At 35.0% G+C, this 15,735-nt stretch overlaps 3 protein-coding genes across 3 annotated transcripts; all 3 read right to left on the reverse strand.

Annotated features, from left to right (window-relative positions):
• Positions 1-9,565: 9,565 nt before the first annotated feature.
• Positions 9,566-10,440, reverse strand: LOC129968125 (uncharacterized). The gene has a single exon (XM_056081946.1). It carries the CDS (start codon positions 10,403-10,405, stop codon positions 9,623-9,625), a length of 783 nt encoding a protein of 260 aa, XP_055937921.1. The 5' UTR covers positions 10,406-10,440; the 3' UTR covers positions 9,566-9,622.
• Positions 10,441-11,007: 567 nt separating this feature from the next.
• On the reverse strand, positions 11,008-12,756 carry LOC129968243 (uncharacterized). Its single transcript, XM_056082097.1, has one exon. It carries the CDS (start codon positions 12,754-12,756, stop codon positions 11,008-11,010), a length of 1,749 nt encoding a protein of 582 aa, XP_055938072.1.
• Positions 12,757-12,802: 46 nt separating this feature from the next.
• LOC129968244 (uncharacterized) lies at positions 12,803-13,857 on the reverse strand. Its single transcript, XM_056082098.1, has 2 exons — positions 12,930-13,857; positions 12,803-12,813 (listed from the first exon to the last, which is right to left on the reverse strand). Exons 1-2 carry the CDS (start codon positions 13,855-13,857, stop codon positions 12,803-12,805), a joined length of 939 nt encoding a protein of 312 aa, XP_055938073.1.
• Between the last annotated feature and the right edge of the window lie 1,878 nt (positions 13,858-15,735).

The following is a 15,735-nucleotide window of genomic DNA, read 5'->3' on the forward strand; positions in this document are numbered from 1 at the left end:
AATTATATAATATATGTATGTATGTATACAGAGTATCTCAAAAACCTTAACTGCGGCTTTTATTCCTGAAATATTGATCGTAGAGATATACTGTAAATTACAAAGTTGCGTAAAAAAGGTGCAAATTGCTACGAAATCAATTAAAGTTTTCAGGGGATTTTACTTTCAAAAAATACAAAATTTAAATTTTTATACGGACCTCATACAAAACAATTCGCAATGAGTAAAATGTGCCACATCCTCTAATAAGTTCATGTACGAAATTTCACCATTTTATCACAAAAACTTTCAAACATATGAAACTACATAAATGCTGACTTAAACCACTTTTCGATGCCTGGATAGAGAAAAAGTTAGCAAAGAGAAAAAATCATGTCGGATATTCTTCATTTAGGGGTCGTACACAAATTAACAAAGAAAGTAATGCTTGAATAAATAAATAAAATTTTACTATTTATTTGTTCAAAGGTATTAAAATTTGTAGAAATAATAATTTAAAGGATAGATTACATAAGTTCACTGATTGTGCTATTTTTAAATTATATTCTGTAATTCATTATATAAAATTTTAAGTTATTTTTCAAGAAGAATAGATTTTAAAATTTGTATTTAAAAGATATTTAAGAATATTTAATTTTCTTATGATGCATTCCTGCGTCGCGTCATCTGCACTGAAGCTGTAAATATTTGCATTTTAATTTGTGGCTGATCCTTCTCCAACTTCGTTTTAACATATCTGAGAATTTTCATGATAAAATTCTGAAATTTTGTATATGACCTTATTAGAGGATGGGGCACATTATACTCACTGGGTTTTTTTTTTTGTACGGGGTCCGTATAAACATTTAAATCATATATTTTTTGAAGTTTAATCCCCTGAAAATTTTAATCGATTTCATAACATTTTGCACTTTTTTTTACGCAACTTTGTAGTTTACAGTGTATGTCTACGATCAATATTTAAGAAATAAAAGGAGCGGGCAAGATTTTTGAGACACCCTGTATATATTATATAGTTAGATAAACTTTGCTTGTGATATTAATCATCTCTGGCGAAATGCGAATGAGTCTGAAGGTCAGTGTAAAGATTCTTTCAGTTTTAAAAAATACCAATAATATGAAGAAAATATGTCTCTTTCACTGACTTGAATCTTTCATCACTTTTGGAACGAATAATAATGGTGGGGGGGGGTGAAGAATCGTTTCTTTTCAGGAATAATTTTAAGTTTTCTAGGAAATGACACGAGCTTTGGACTCCAGCTCTTTATTGCCCCTCTGTAGGTGATTATTTCTTTATAGAGTATTTCTTTATTGTATTTCGATATTATTAAGTGAATTATTTAAGAATTTTTACTGTAGAAATTTTTTCGCAAATTTTAAATACTTTTTATATTTTGCTTTAAAAATAGGTATTTCATTCGTTGTGGACACACAAAAGTAAATACACAAGGCTTGCTAAAATAAAAAAAAAAGTAAGTAATAAGCATTATTATAAATTGAACTATCAGAAACATCAGCAAACTTATATTTTTGGAGAAATTGAGCTTTAAAAATTGCTACCAATGGCGCAAAGAAATAATAATAATAATCATAAAAACTGATTTCTTGATCTTTTTGCATTTAAACAAATCCCTTTTAGTAAAGGAAATCCCAGAAATTTAATATAAAGCTAATGCACTTGCTCAGCAAGTCGGGGGTCTTTTCTTCAATAACAAAATCTAATGTATTACAAAAAGCTTTGTGTCAAAAAATTGAATAATTAGGAAATAAATTTTTTTTAAAGAAAGAAATTTTACTTTCACAATTAATAAAATTTACAGAATTGTTTATTCTAGATTTTATAACTTATGGTACGAATTTACCATAAGTTAAGCTGGTTCATTTCAATTTTTTAATAAGTGGACTGTATTCTCATTCAAAATCAAACGACAATTCAAAAGCCAACTTTTTATTTTATCGAGGTTCGACGACCCCGCAACGAACTCAGTACGAAAACTGTTTCTGAAAGCTGATCCCATGTCAGCAGGGTTACAATAATTTTATCGCTGAAGCCAAGTCAGCGTAGGTTTGCTACATTCCTTACAAAGGCGCCAACAAGGCGGTAACAACTTATGACCTTTACCTTTTTACTTTCTTCTTGAAGAAGTACAGATGAAGTGTTTATAATCATCAAAAAATTTGAAGTCAAAATTTTGACTAGTCTCCTCGGTTTTGACTTTTTAGTTTATGGACTTAGACCAAATTTGCAGATTTCTGTTAAATTCTGAACAAAATCCATTCACAGGAAATCTGTCTTTCTGTTAGAGAGCATGTGAACTCAATACCACAAAACGCAAAGAGCTAGATTGATAAAATTTGGTGCGTAAGTTTAGTATCTAAAATATCGGTTCTTATCAAATTTTGAACAAAATCAGTCCAAAGGTTGATCATGTCTCGAGCTGTACATCCCTGTAAAAGCAGTACTTCATAAAGGCACTTAATTTAAATAAATGAAATTTGGTATGTTATCTTGTGGCTACAACTGTAGTTCTGAGTCAAATTTTGGTTTCAATCAGTTAGCAAAAAGGACGTACGAGATATACATATTCATACGATAGATTCACTAAAAGTGCTAGACCCCACCCATACCCATGGAGCATCCTCCACTAAGTCCATAATGTCAGGGGGTTCGCTTGTAGTGAGTGTAACATAATCAACAAGATTCAATGGCAAACAACGATGACTTTTATTAAACAAATACCAACGAATACACAGCCAAGACGTACACACACAACTGTACACTTGCAACAAATAGTAGCCTACAAGTAGTAATCGTTAGAATAACAACTACAGTACACAAAGCGGTTAGACAGAATTCAGCAGGAGGAGGGAATTTACATAGTGGCTCTCTACGGCTCTCCAAATGTCAGCAATCGCTTGAGCTCCACTCAAACTCTTGCGCTTCGTTAGACTAAACCAACTATTCCACCGTTGATTTGCTATACGACTCCAAACCTCTCGACGACTCTATACACGTCGATGACACGTCAGCTAAGACTGCCAGCCTTGTTTAGTTCCCGGAGCCGGGCAGAGAATTTTCTGGACCAATTAGACATATTTCGGTTCCTATTGGCTCTATCGTCAAAATTCTGGCATATTCCAGTATTATCTATTTTGGCGCCAAATTCATCACCAAGCTCTGAGTAGGGATGACGAATATTTTAAGAGCGGTTATTACGTAACCAATATCAAAAAGTCACAAATACAAGTGATCAATACTTTTCAAAGAGGGGTGTGATTCAAATCCTTGATACAATCTTACTGATGATATTTCGATTGCAGGTTTTGGATCACGATAGAAACTAACAATCGATACGATATCACTGAAATTTGCCGGAGCGGTGACTTCACTGGAAAGTAACAATCGATACGATCTGTCCAATGGAAGCTCTCGAAAGAAATCTGTGATTGGATTGAAAAGTGAACGGACCGGTTATTGGAATTATCGTATCGTATCATTGAATTGCATATCACTGAAATTTGTCGGAGCGGTGACTTCACTGGAAGTGTGAAGTCGCCGCTCCACTTCATGAGAGTAACCTTGACTTTCCAATATTCACATTTGATGATGCACTGTTCAATACAAATCTTTGTGACTTGACTTTGCATATATTCCGTTACTGCTGGCGCCATCTATTGGTAGAATTGAGAACTAAAGTAAACATTTGAAAGAAATGACATATATATTTAATTCAAATTTTTTAGAAAATGGTTTACTCCAATAAAGAAATTAGATAAATAGTTTTTTTTAAAAAAATCAAATTAAAGAAGTAAGCTGAAATAGATAAATTAATTCAATCACACTTTACTTAAATTAGTAAATTAAATATTTAATGCCGGCGTCCTGGCATAGGGGTAGCGCGTCTTCCCCGTGATCTGGGCGTCCCGGGTTCGAGTCCCGGTTTGGGCATGGTTGTTCTATCTGTGAGATGTGTGAATGTGCCCTCCTGTAAAAAGGGGTTGTGCAAGCGAATGAATGATGCGTGAGTGGCAAAATCGTACTCTTGGCCCTAGTTGGCGCTGCTATAAAAAATAAGAGACGTTCCCCTTAGGCTTAAGTCGCTGTCTTCGTAACAGCGGGCTTGTCAGTGGCAAGTGCCATAAGAAACAAACAAACAAACAAATATTTAATATTAAGTAATAATTTTTAATTAATAATATGATTGAAATAACAGATATTTGGAACAAATGTTTAAAAATAACAATAGCAAAATTATTTGTTATTCAAAAAATCGTGGATTATGCATCTCTAGCCCTGAGATCACTGATTCGGCATCCGATCAACATCCAATAGAGTTGATCGTAAAACGGTCTTTCCAGTGATTGAACTAACCGTGCTGGGAAGCAACATTACAGATTTGAAACAATATCTATATTTTTTAACTATTGTTCACCAATGCCATGCCTTACTCAAAGTCCATAATTTTTAGAGGGGGTAGGAGATAAGATCTTTATTGAAGGATATGCGCGAAAATTAAAGGATGATCACTCCGGCTGGTTTCTTTCAAGAGATTGAAACATTAATGAAATGACGGCGTGATATTCAATATTTGTGAAAAATATTCCTCAATTACTGTGGATATTCGATGTTTGTATAAAAAAACTGGATGCTTTTTTGCCTACCTTAGTAAATTTCATCGTAACACATATCTATTATATTTTTGTTGTTTTTATATTTTCTATAAAGATGTTTAAAAAGTGCTTTTTAAAAAAATTTGACTGCTCACCTTGCATTTTCTTTGTGTTTTATGAATATTTAAAATATACAAGAATGTATTTTAAGTTAGCATTAGAATTATGAATTGTTTACTGTTTTTTATATGATATCTTAATAATTATATATAATTATTATAAACTTTAAAAAAAGTTTTAAGGTAATAAATTCTTAAAAAGCCCTTTTCTTAATATATTGTTACATCTTTTAAGTGGAAAATTTTTTGTTGTGGATAGCGAATTTATCTTGCTTATTTTGCGCAATCAAGTGTTATCACAGCACTTAGATCACTTTGTTAAAGTTTAAAGAAATAGGAAAATTAATAAATGACACAGTGTCACTGCTTAAAATACGAAACAACTCTTGCTAAGAGTGTAAATAAATAAAAAAAGAAAGAAAGACAGGGGAGCTAAATCTGCTTTTATCAGACTGTTCAATTAAATATTCTGAAATATATTAAAGTGGTAGCAACGCTGATGGGAGAGTGACGAGTACGACCGAAATAATTTTCGCGTTTTCCCAAAAGTAGCGAAATTTTTCGCTAACAACTATTTAAACTAATAACGTACAATCGAAACCCAAAACATTAAATTCAATTACTGAAATCATCTGAAAATGAAAAGTAAACAAGTTGGAATAATTCATTATAGTATTACTGTAAGAGTGTGCAGTGCCGAGCTTAATAAAAAACGAAATAGCTCATAATCTAGGTTTTTCAGAATGTTTGAAAAAATGATAAAGTAAGAAAGCGAAAAGTGTACTCATCTCTTAAATTAAGACTGCGTTGTGAAATTTCTCTCATCTAAAAATTCAGATGAATGTGTCTGTGTTGGCTCTCTACATATCATATTGTTTGATCTATGGTTACTTAATTTTGGATATAAATTCTTTGGAGGGTTGAAATGTGCCCCTCGGTATATTTTTAAAAAAATTTTTAATTGATTAAAAATACTAAGTAGAATTTTGACGTTTTTCTGCGGTAATTTCCGAAAATGTTATTGCCTAAATAGGAATTTTACACTGTTTCGAAATTTAAAGAATTGTTTTTAAAAATATATATTTAAAAGTCGTGCAATTTTTTCTAGTGTTTTCGCAATTTTTTTAGTTTATATATTCTAATATTCAACAATATATTCATTATTCTGTAAAATAAATTCCAATATCGAAAGTGAGGAAGATCGATTAGTCCATAATGTTATTTGTCATGATCTGACTCCACGTAAGGGTTTGGAAGCAATCACTCTTCGGTTATATCAAAAATATATCTTTATTAGACACACAACCACATCGCACGCTCTGTCCCTCGGAGCTACTCTCGTTATGTTTTTCTCCGCTCCCCGAGAGGCGGGAAACTGAGTCGTGCTGCGCATTCAAGGCCAATTTATGATTAATGGAGATGAAACGTACATCAAACTTTTGGCACGCTTTCTCTGAGAGAATTAGAACGATCGCTACAGAGTATGCCCCCAGTGACAAAGTCACGATAACATATATACAATATATACAAACCAGGATACAATGCCAATGTATGAAAAACAATTATAAACATTGCGAAATTGACATAGGTACAACTTAGAAATATGTGTAGGATATGCAAAATGAATAAAAATAATATATGCAATGTATTTAGAATAATAATATATGCAAGAATATAGAGAACAATAATGTATGCAAAATTCACATGAATATGTAAAAATATATAATAATAAAATACAGGTGGCATTTATACAATATAAGTAACTAGATGCTTAGGAAATCTGACTGTACGGCCATATCTAGTTATAGTGGACGGTTTAGTAGGGTTTGGTGGAACAGTAGGCTTCTCAAGGATTGGTTGAGATTGAGAAGGTTCTGGTTGATCAGTATCGTCTGCGAGTAGATAGGCAGGTTTTACTCGATCAATTGACACTGTAATGTGTTTTCCATTTAAATCAATAATGAAATTCTTATCATTTCTGGTAAGAACCAAGTGGCGTCCAGTATAAGGTGGTGTCAGTGGAGGATTTACCTTATCTGATCTTAAGAAAATATGCGAACAATTTTTCAATGAGGGATTGACATAAACTTTTAGGATGCCATGAAGGGCAGTGGAAACAGGATTCAAAGACCTCATTGTGTTTATTAAATTAGTCACATAAGTGGTGTTAATGGTTTGATTTATAGAACCGCTTGTCACTAGATCAGAAGGTAATCGTAAGGTAGTGCCATAAACAAGTTGTGCACAGGTAGCTTTAATATCTACCTTAAGAGCTGAGCGCAAACCTAATAATACTATTGGAAGTATTTCGGTCCATTTCCTATTGTTATGTGCCTTAAGAGCACTCTTAAGATGCCTATGAAGTCTTTCAATTATCCCGTTCGCCTGAGGATGATAGGAAGCGCTGCGAATTCTGTTGCAGCCCAATATGCGAGTGAGTTCTCTGAACAGATTCGATTGGAAATTTGTACCTTGGTCAGTTGTAATTGTGACTGGGCATCCAAATCTGGAAATCCAACCATTCACCAAGGCACGAGCCGTTGTTTCCGCTGTCATATCAGGCGTTGGGATTACTTCAGGCCATCTAGTAAATCTATCAATGATAGTCATGCAATATTGATTGCCTTCGGAAGAAGGGAGAGGACCTATAAAATCTATATGTATGTGTGAAAAGCGGGCATCTGGTAGGGCAAATGTGCCAATGGAAGATTTTGTATGCCGCGTCACTTTAGCTCGTTGGCATTTAACACAGCTGCGAACCATAGATTTTATATCTTTGCGCATGCCAGGCCATACGAATCGCTTAGCGATTAATTCTATTGAGGCTGCAATTCCTGGGTGAGAGAAAAAATGGAGCGTTTTAAAAATTAGTTGCCGCATGTTTTTAGGAACAAAAGGTCGGGGTTGTTTTTGAGATACATCACAGTACAGATGAACGTCCTCAAGAGGGAAATACTGTTCCTCAATTCTTAAGGATGAATTATTGGACTTTAAAAGTTGTTGTAGTTCCACATCAGTTGATTGAGCAGAAGCGAATTCCTTAAAATCAATTACAGTAGGGGATATTTCATCTATTTCAATTCGTGAGAGTGCATCTGCAACAGTATTTTCAGAGCCTTTTGTGTATCTAATATCAGTAGAAAATTGGGATATGAAATCCAAATGGCGTAATTGGCGAGGACTACATTTTTCAGTATTTTGATGGAAGGCATATGTTAAAGGTTTCTGTTCAGTGTAAATGACAAAAGTTCTACCTTCAAGCATATGGCGGAATTTTTTGACAGAGGAATATATAGCAAATAGTTCACGGTCGTAAGTAGACCAATTCTTTTGAGATTTACTCAATTTTGAAGAATAAAATGCTATTGGTTCCCACTGATTATTTGGCAGTTGCATTAAAGAGCCGCCAACAGCTGCGTTTGAAGCATCTACTCACAAGCTTAATTGAGCACCAGGTATGGGATGCCTCAAAAGCGTTGCTTTAGCAACTGCTTCTTTAGAAGCATTAAAGGAAATTGTTGCTGCATCGTTCCATTGTAATTGCTCAGTCGAATTGGGAGCTTTGGAACGAGGGTGCTTCTTTTTATTTTTGTGCCCTTCAAGAAATTTTACAATGGGTTCTAGAATATCAGCAGCTTTAGGAATGCAACGGCGATAAAAATTGAAAAGTCCTAAATAACGGCGCAATTGAGTCAAGGTTGTGGGCTGGGGAAATTCTAGAATACATTTTACACAATCAGACAAAGGTTCAATTCCTTCCCCTGATAACTTGAATCCCAGAAATTCAATTGTAGACTGCCCAAATTGACATTTTTCAACATTTATACACAAACCATATTCATTTAATTTTTTAAATAAGATATCTAAATGTTGTAAGTGATCATTTGCATTTTCAGAAGCAACCAGTAGGTCATCAACAAAAGCGTAAACAAATGGTAAGTCCCTAGTGACCTCGTCAATAAAGCGCTGGAAGGTTGATGAGGCATTACAAAGAAAAAACTGCATTCGCAAGCTCTCAAAAAGACCAAATGGAGTGCATATTGCAGTTTTATGCACATCATCAGGGTTGATAGGAATTTGATGGTATGCTTTGACGAGATCGATGTGACTGAACATTTGTTTACCATGCAATTCAGATGTAAAATCAGCAATACAAGGAATAGGATATTTGTCTTTGATGGTTTGTGCATTAAGTGTACAATAGTCACCAACAGGTCGCCATTCAACAGACCCCTTTTTAGGCACCATGTGCAAAGGAGAAGAATATGCACTTTTAGAAGGTCTCATATGACCGAGATGGATCATGCGCTGAAATTCAGCTTTGGCTATTTTTAGCCTGTCTGGAGCTAACCTTCTAGGTTTAGCTGAGACAGGAGGACCTTTGGTATTGATATAATGCACGGTATTATGCTTAACAGACTGATTAGGGTCTGGCAATTTAGTAATTGCAGGATATTTCATTAACAATTTTCCATAAACATTATTTACAAATACAGATTTTACAGAAAAAATTGAACATAGATGTAGTTTAGCATGCACTTTTAAATTAGTAACATTATCAATTAAACGTTTATTTCTTAAATCTGGTGATAAATTAAAATGGTACAAAAAATCGGCACCACTAATAGCACAAGAAACATTACAAATATAAAATGAATATGTGAAATTTCTACGTAAACCAAAATTTACAGTTATAGACTTTCTGCCATAAACATTTATTGTAGTACCATTTGCGGCACGAAAGATTTGCATAACAGGCATTTGTCTGTCTCTTTTAGAAGCAACAATTAAACTGGCGTCACTGCCGGAATCAATCAAAAAAGAAATACCTGTGTTATGTTCACGTAGAAAGAGACGACGAGAAGTATATTCAGAGGAAGAGTCCGCCGCCGCTACTCTTCCGGAACAGGGTTTCCCTTAAAAGAGCAAGGCGGAATGCACCTTGTAGCTTTCTCGTGGAATCGAAAGTGATACCAGCAGTATCTATTGCCCCCTGATTTTGAGCGAGCACGACGAGTACGGCTAGGAGACCGAAATCGACGGCGAGAACGTCGGAGATCAGCCACTTCCTTGCGCAATTCCTTGATTTCGTTTTGAAGCAAATCCATGTCCGATTTAAGCTCTTTCACAGATGAAGAGTTGCGTTCACTTCCGGAAGAAATAGTGCTAACTGAGGTGGAATTGATGTCCAGAATTCTATCAGCTACATCTGCTGCCTTGTCTGAAGAAATCGGTGAAATGGAGGCCAAAATAGTTTGCACAGGTACTGGCATTGCTTGATTGAATAATTCAAACAGCAAGGAATCATCGATGTTATGGCTTTCGGCTCGCCTTTTCATGATACGAAGCAATTCACTGGGCTTCCGATCACCTAAGCTTTCACCAGCCAAAAGTCGTCGAATTTCCTGCGTCTTTGATTCGGAACAGCGTTCGATAACTTTCGTTTTGAGATTCGAATATGGATCCGTGGAATCCGGTTGAATTATTACATCCCGCACAACAGTGGCAATTTCGGGAGGTAAGTGAGCCACGACGTAATTGTATTTCGTCTTGCTTTCAGTAATGGCTTTCGGAGAAGCCAATTCGAAAGTGGAGTCGAGCATATGAAACCAAAGTGCAGGATCCGGCTTTATGAATGGCGGGATTACTACCGCCGCTGTTTCAGCTGTAGCCATATTGATAAGGAAATTTAAATTCTCAACGAAATAGATTTAAATTAAAGTCCGTGGTCACCACTGAGGAAGATCGATTAGTCCATAATGTTATTTGTCATGATCTGACTCCATGTAAGGGTTTGGAAGCAATCACTCTTCGGTTATATCAAAAATATATCTTTATTAGACACACAACCACATCGCACGCTCTGTCCCTCGGAGCTACTCTCGTTATGTATTTCTCCGCTCCCCGAGGGGCGGGAAACTGAGTCGTGCTGCGCATTCAAGGCCAATGTCGTGTACTCGCCTATGGTACACGGGTTCTTTTACTGTGATTGAAAAAAAACTACTCTCCTTGAAAAAATAACTATAACATTTATTTCTACGACAAGACAAGCTATTCTATATACATATTAAGTTAAAATGACTGCATTTCCGAAAGTAAACAGTTCAGAATCTTTTCAGCTGCTGATCACAACGCTGTTCCGTTTTTCAAGTTTGATTCCAAGTTGTTGTTGTTTTTAATACGGAGTTGAGTTGTTACTCGCTTCGTCGAAGATTGCGGATTCACGCTACACTCCCACCTTTGGGGTTTTTCTTTTCAAGAAAACTCAAAATGTTCTTTAATCCAAACAGTTCACAGGTCCAGCCGATTGGGAACTTGAATCTTTCGGCCGAAACGGGTTTTCATGGTATTTGTCGGGTTGATCGATAATTTCAAGTGAAGCATTTGATTCCCAGCCTCGTAGATTGAATTTTCCTAAAGACATCAACGCTTGCGATTCAGCTATAAATTTATCTGCTTCATCTATATTCTTCAAACTGCAGACACAATTATCCACATAAAATGAATTCTTCAAAATTTCCGCAGTATCCAAGAGCTCTTCAGGTGCTTTTTCCAGATGGCAATTCAAAGTTGCCGCTAAAAGGGATGGACTGCAGGTGACACCAAACACAACTCTACGATGTCTGTAGATTTTCATTCCCTTGTCTTTGGTTTTCCATAAAAATCGCAGGTAATCCTTGTACCTCTCTCTGATTCCGATCTGAAGAAATGCCTTCTCAATGTCTGATGCTATTCCAGCAGGAAATTTCCGGAGACGATTCAGTAGGGAAGGAACAAGTTCAATTAAATTAGGACCACTTTCTAAGTAGGCATTCAGTGAGGGTGTACCCTTTATAAGTGCGGATGCATCGAAAACTGGCCTCACTTTCTTAGTAATGCTGTTCTCTTTAAATACAGGCCTGTGCGGGAGATAGTATACATTCAATTCCTTTTTATCTTCGATTTCTTCAATGACACCGTCAGTAATCCATTTTTTAAAGATATCTGCATATACTCCAACTCTCTCGGATTCTACAAGTATTTTATAAACAGAAGAAAGTCGTTTCTCGGCCATTTGTCTGTTGTCAGGGAGCCGGGAAGATTCTAACACCCAAGGTAAGGCGACTTCGTACCTCCCTTCCTCATTAATCGTCAGAGTGTTTCGAAAATAATCTAAAGTACTTTGATGCATTTCAGTCTTCTTTTTAGATTCAGTAGGATCAGTAATTCCAATGGCTTCTAACTTACATAAGTCACTTATATTACAATCTTTTATAAGTAAGTTTGTCACTGTCATGTTTATAGAGTCTAAATTGCTTGGTGCTCTTCCCATAAGTGTCCAACCAAGCAAAGTCTCAGTGGCAGTTAATCCACAAGTTACATTGAGGATTTTTCCAGTCATCAATTTTCCTGCTATGTCAGCACCAATAAGCAAATGGATTGTTGATGAAGAACAAGATGGTAAACATTCTTGATCCGTTAGATGGATTCCATTATCCTCTAGTTCCTTTGACCAAAATCCGGTTGGTATCTGACAAATTTCGGCACAGATTTTCTCTTGGTCAAATGCGTTAAAAGTGCAATGATAATTTTTGTTAAAATCACTTACAAAAATCTTGTATTCTGAATGTTTCTGGAGATTTTGCATCCCTCCAAACAAAGTATGAACAAGAGTTGTTTCTTTTAATGCATGATACTGCATTTTCTTAGCAGCTTCTTTCGTAATATAAGATTTCTGACTTCCAGTGTCTATGAGGGCCCTCACAGCAAAATCCTGTGTTTCTCCCCGAAGAACCACTACCAGGGTTTGTAGAAACACACTCGTAGAACATGTGGGATTGGCCAATGTATTGAACTGTCCAAAATTGATTGAACTCTCCGTTGCTTCTTGAGATTTAGAAGACTCAACGTTCTTTCTATCAGGGCACATCACAGCATGATGTCTTTGACCACAAATTCCACAATTCACTTGGACCCTGCATAGCTTTGACACGTGACCGTTACTTAGACATCTGAAACAGCAACCTCTTTTCTTCAATTGTTTCATTTTCTCATTTAAATCCAAATTTCGAGCAACATGACATTCTTTGGATTCATGATTGTTCTTGTCACAAAATACACACTTCAAAACAGATTTTTTGTTTCCTGAAAAAAGTCCCGCAGCTGTCGGCAAGTCTCTTTTAATCTTGATATTTTTGTTATTTTCTTTCAAAGAGAAGCCTTCCATAGCAAGAGCTATCCTGTCCTCATTTTCAACTTCGTTCTTCAAAAATTTCATCAAACTTTCCAATCGAGATTCTTTTGTGTCATCTTTTCTATCCAATCCTCTATCATTTCTCCGCCAGGCTCTTAAAACTTCTTCACTTAAACAAGACTCAACCAAGGGAAACAACATGGCCGCATACTTTGCTGTAGTAACGCCAAGAGTTTCTAATGATCTCAGCTGGGTTTCAAGTCTATCATAAACAGTTGATAATTCAACATGTTTCTCTTTAAGATTAAATGCGAGTGTCAATTTTAACAATTCTCTAACGTAATATTCAACCAATAAATCATCTCTGCCGAATCTAGATTTCAGACAATCAATCGCCTTGCAATAATTTCCGGAGGTAGGGGGAAAACTTTCAACTAATTCCCTCGCTCTGGAATTCGGGATAGTTGCTTGGACTAAATATTGAAACTTGTCGGTTTCATCGATATCGTTGTCTTCATCAATTTTTCTGAATTGTCCCCAAAATGGCAGCCAATCTTTAATTTCCCCGCCAAATTTCTTCAGTTCCAAACGAGGCAGCTTGAATTTCCGCTTTTCACCGCCAACTGAAGATGATGTATCAGCGTTAACAGCGGGATTAGTTTTTCGATCCACTAATAAACTCATTCTTTTAAAATTGAGTGAATACTCATCTGCTGAACGAGATTCCTTTTCAATATCGTCTTCATTTATTTCTTCAGACATCAACAAACGATTCAAAATATCTTCATTTAATTGCAAAAGTTCATTATTTTTCTCGCCAAGCAGCTGGAAAGTTGCCAAACAATCTAAATCATCTGCAATGTTTACTTCCGTTTTCGCTGACTCATCTAAATGATTAAACAATCTAGTAAATGCAGATCTAACTGTTTTTCGTTTAAGCTTTAAAGCTTCCATAATTTTTTCTGAAACAGTTATTCTTCAAAGTATCGACAAATTTCTAATAACAAATAATTTATCGTCAAAAAAATTCACTTGCCTTTCGAATCGTTGATTTCAAATCACAGTCCTGTCGCGGACGCCATGTCGTGTACTCGCCTATGGTACACGGGTTCTTTTACTGTGATTGAAAAAAAACTACTCTCCTTGAAAAAATAACTATAACATTTATTTCTACGACAAGACAAGCTATTCTATATACATATTAAGTTAAAATGACTGCATTTCCGAAAGTAAACAGTTCAGAATCTTTTCAGCTGCTGATCACAACGCTGTTCCGTTTTTCAAGTTTGATTCCAAGTTGTTGTTGTTTTTAATACGGAGTTGAGTTGTTACTCGCTTCGTCGAAGATTGCGGATTCACGCTACAGCCAATTTATGATTAATGGAGATGAAACGTACATCAAACTTTTGGCGCGCTTTCTCTGAGAGAATTAGAACGATCGCTACAAAAGCTACAAAACAGAAGGGTTTTTGATTTATATGTGTACAGTTTATAGAATGGATAAAAATGAAGTTAAATTTAGAAATCCGATAAACTTCACGTTTACATTACATTTGTTCAGTTGACATGATTACCACATTTTGACCCATCTGTATTAACAGGTAGAAAAGAACGATACTGTTGTCTATGTTCATAAAAAAATTTCTGAAATATCACATCTGAAGTTGATGGTTTCAAGAAGTGTATAAAATCCTCTATAAAATTAAAGGATGTTTCCTGCTTTGGAGGTGGACCACAAATATTTACAACAATCGGGAAGTCTTCAGTTTTGAATGATCGCAAAATCTCTCCTATGAGGAATCCAAAGTTGGCGTAAAAAAGTAAATTTTACAGAGAATAACGATCCGTTTATAGGATTGAGAACCCTGTTGCACAGTGGATGGTATTCAACACTTTTAATTTATAAAAGTACGATAAACAAAGTCTTTCAATCTGAGTTCCAAGAAGGGCTGAATTGAATTGGAGATGTTCTAAAAGCTCCTGTAGCTTTTTTTAAACACATTCAGCACTTTTTTTTAAGGTATTACCATAACTAAATACATACATACATCTTACATTTTAGTCTGATTAATAGATAATGTGGTTTCGCTCTTTCAAAGTCCTAATTTTCCCTTATTTGAATCATCAAAAATTCATTTTTAGATGTTTGTACAAGACTTCGGTTTGGATATTTAGATATAGAGGATCAGTATCCGTGAACAAAAACATACATTTTCGAACATAATGATGTTTAAAGTGTGAATAATAAAGTTCAAACTTTTGCAGCTTCGATAACTCTAAAACACAAAAACCAATATAAATTGGTTTATCTAAAACCAAGTTAGTTTCTTTCATTTTGAAAAATGCGAGATTATCATTCATAGGTTCAAAATAAACTAACAAGGGTCTAGAATTTTTTTCTTCATTTCTCAACTGCTAAACTACCTTTAATAGAAGTTTTACGACAAATATTTATCACAGTTCGTCCGAAAAACGAATTATTCATTTTCTTACAAAGCGATTTTTGAAATTATTTATTTGCTTCTATTATCTTTCGACTGTTAAAATCTATATAACTTTTCAGTCAAGGTTCTTGTCTGAACGCTAGAATTCTCTGTATTTTAGTCAAAAATCCTACCTTGCTCTAGATAACATTTTAATTTTATGTGATAAGTTATATAATTTGTTTTGAGGTAAAAATTAAGAGTTAACTTTTTATTAGGAAGAGTACTCTTTAAACCAAATTCAGGACTAAGTTCTATAGAGTAATTCAATAACATATCATATGTTATTAGTACATATTTCGAGACCAGTAAAAGATCGTTATGTATAATATGTAAATGCGTTGGATAA

The sequence above is a fragment of the Argiope bruennichi genome, chromosome 5 (genome assembly GCF_947563725.1).
Source record: "Argiope bruennichi chromosome 5, qqArgBrue1.1, whole genome shotgun sequence".
Taxonomy (NCBI): Eukaryota; Metazoa; Arthropoda; class Arachnida; order Araneae; family Araneidae; genus Argiope; species Argiope bruennichi.

Excerpts from the sequence above, each read along its gene's own strand:
- LOC129968243 (XM_056082097.1), bottom strand. The coding sequence starts at position 12,756 with ATGAAACAATTGAAGAAAAGAGGTTGCTGTTTCAGATGTCTAAGTAAC.
- LOC129968244 (XM_056082098.1), bottom strand. The coding sequence starts at position 13,857 with ATGGAAGCTTTAAAGCTTAAACGAAAAACAGTTAGATCTGCATTTACT.
- LOC129968125 (XM_056081946.1), bottom strand. The coding sequence starts at position 10,405 with ATGGCTACAGCTGAAACAGCGGCGGTAGTAATCCCGCCATTCATAAAG.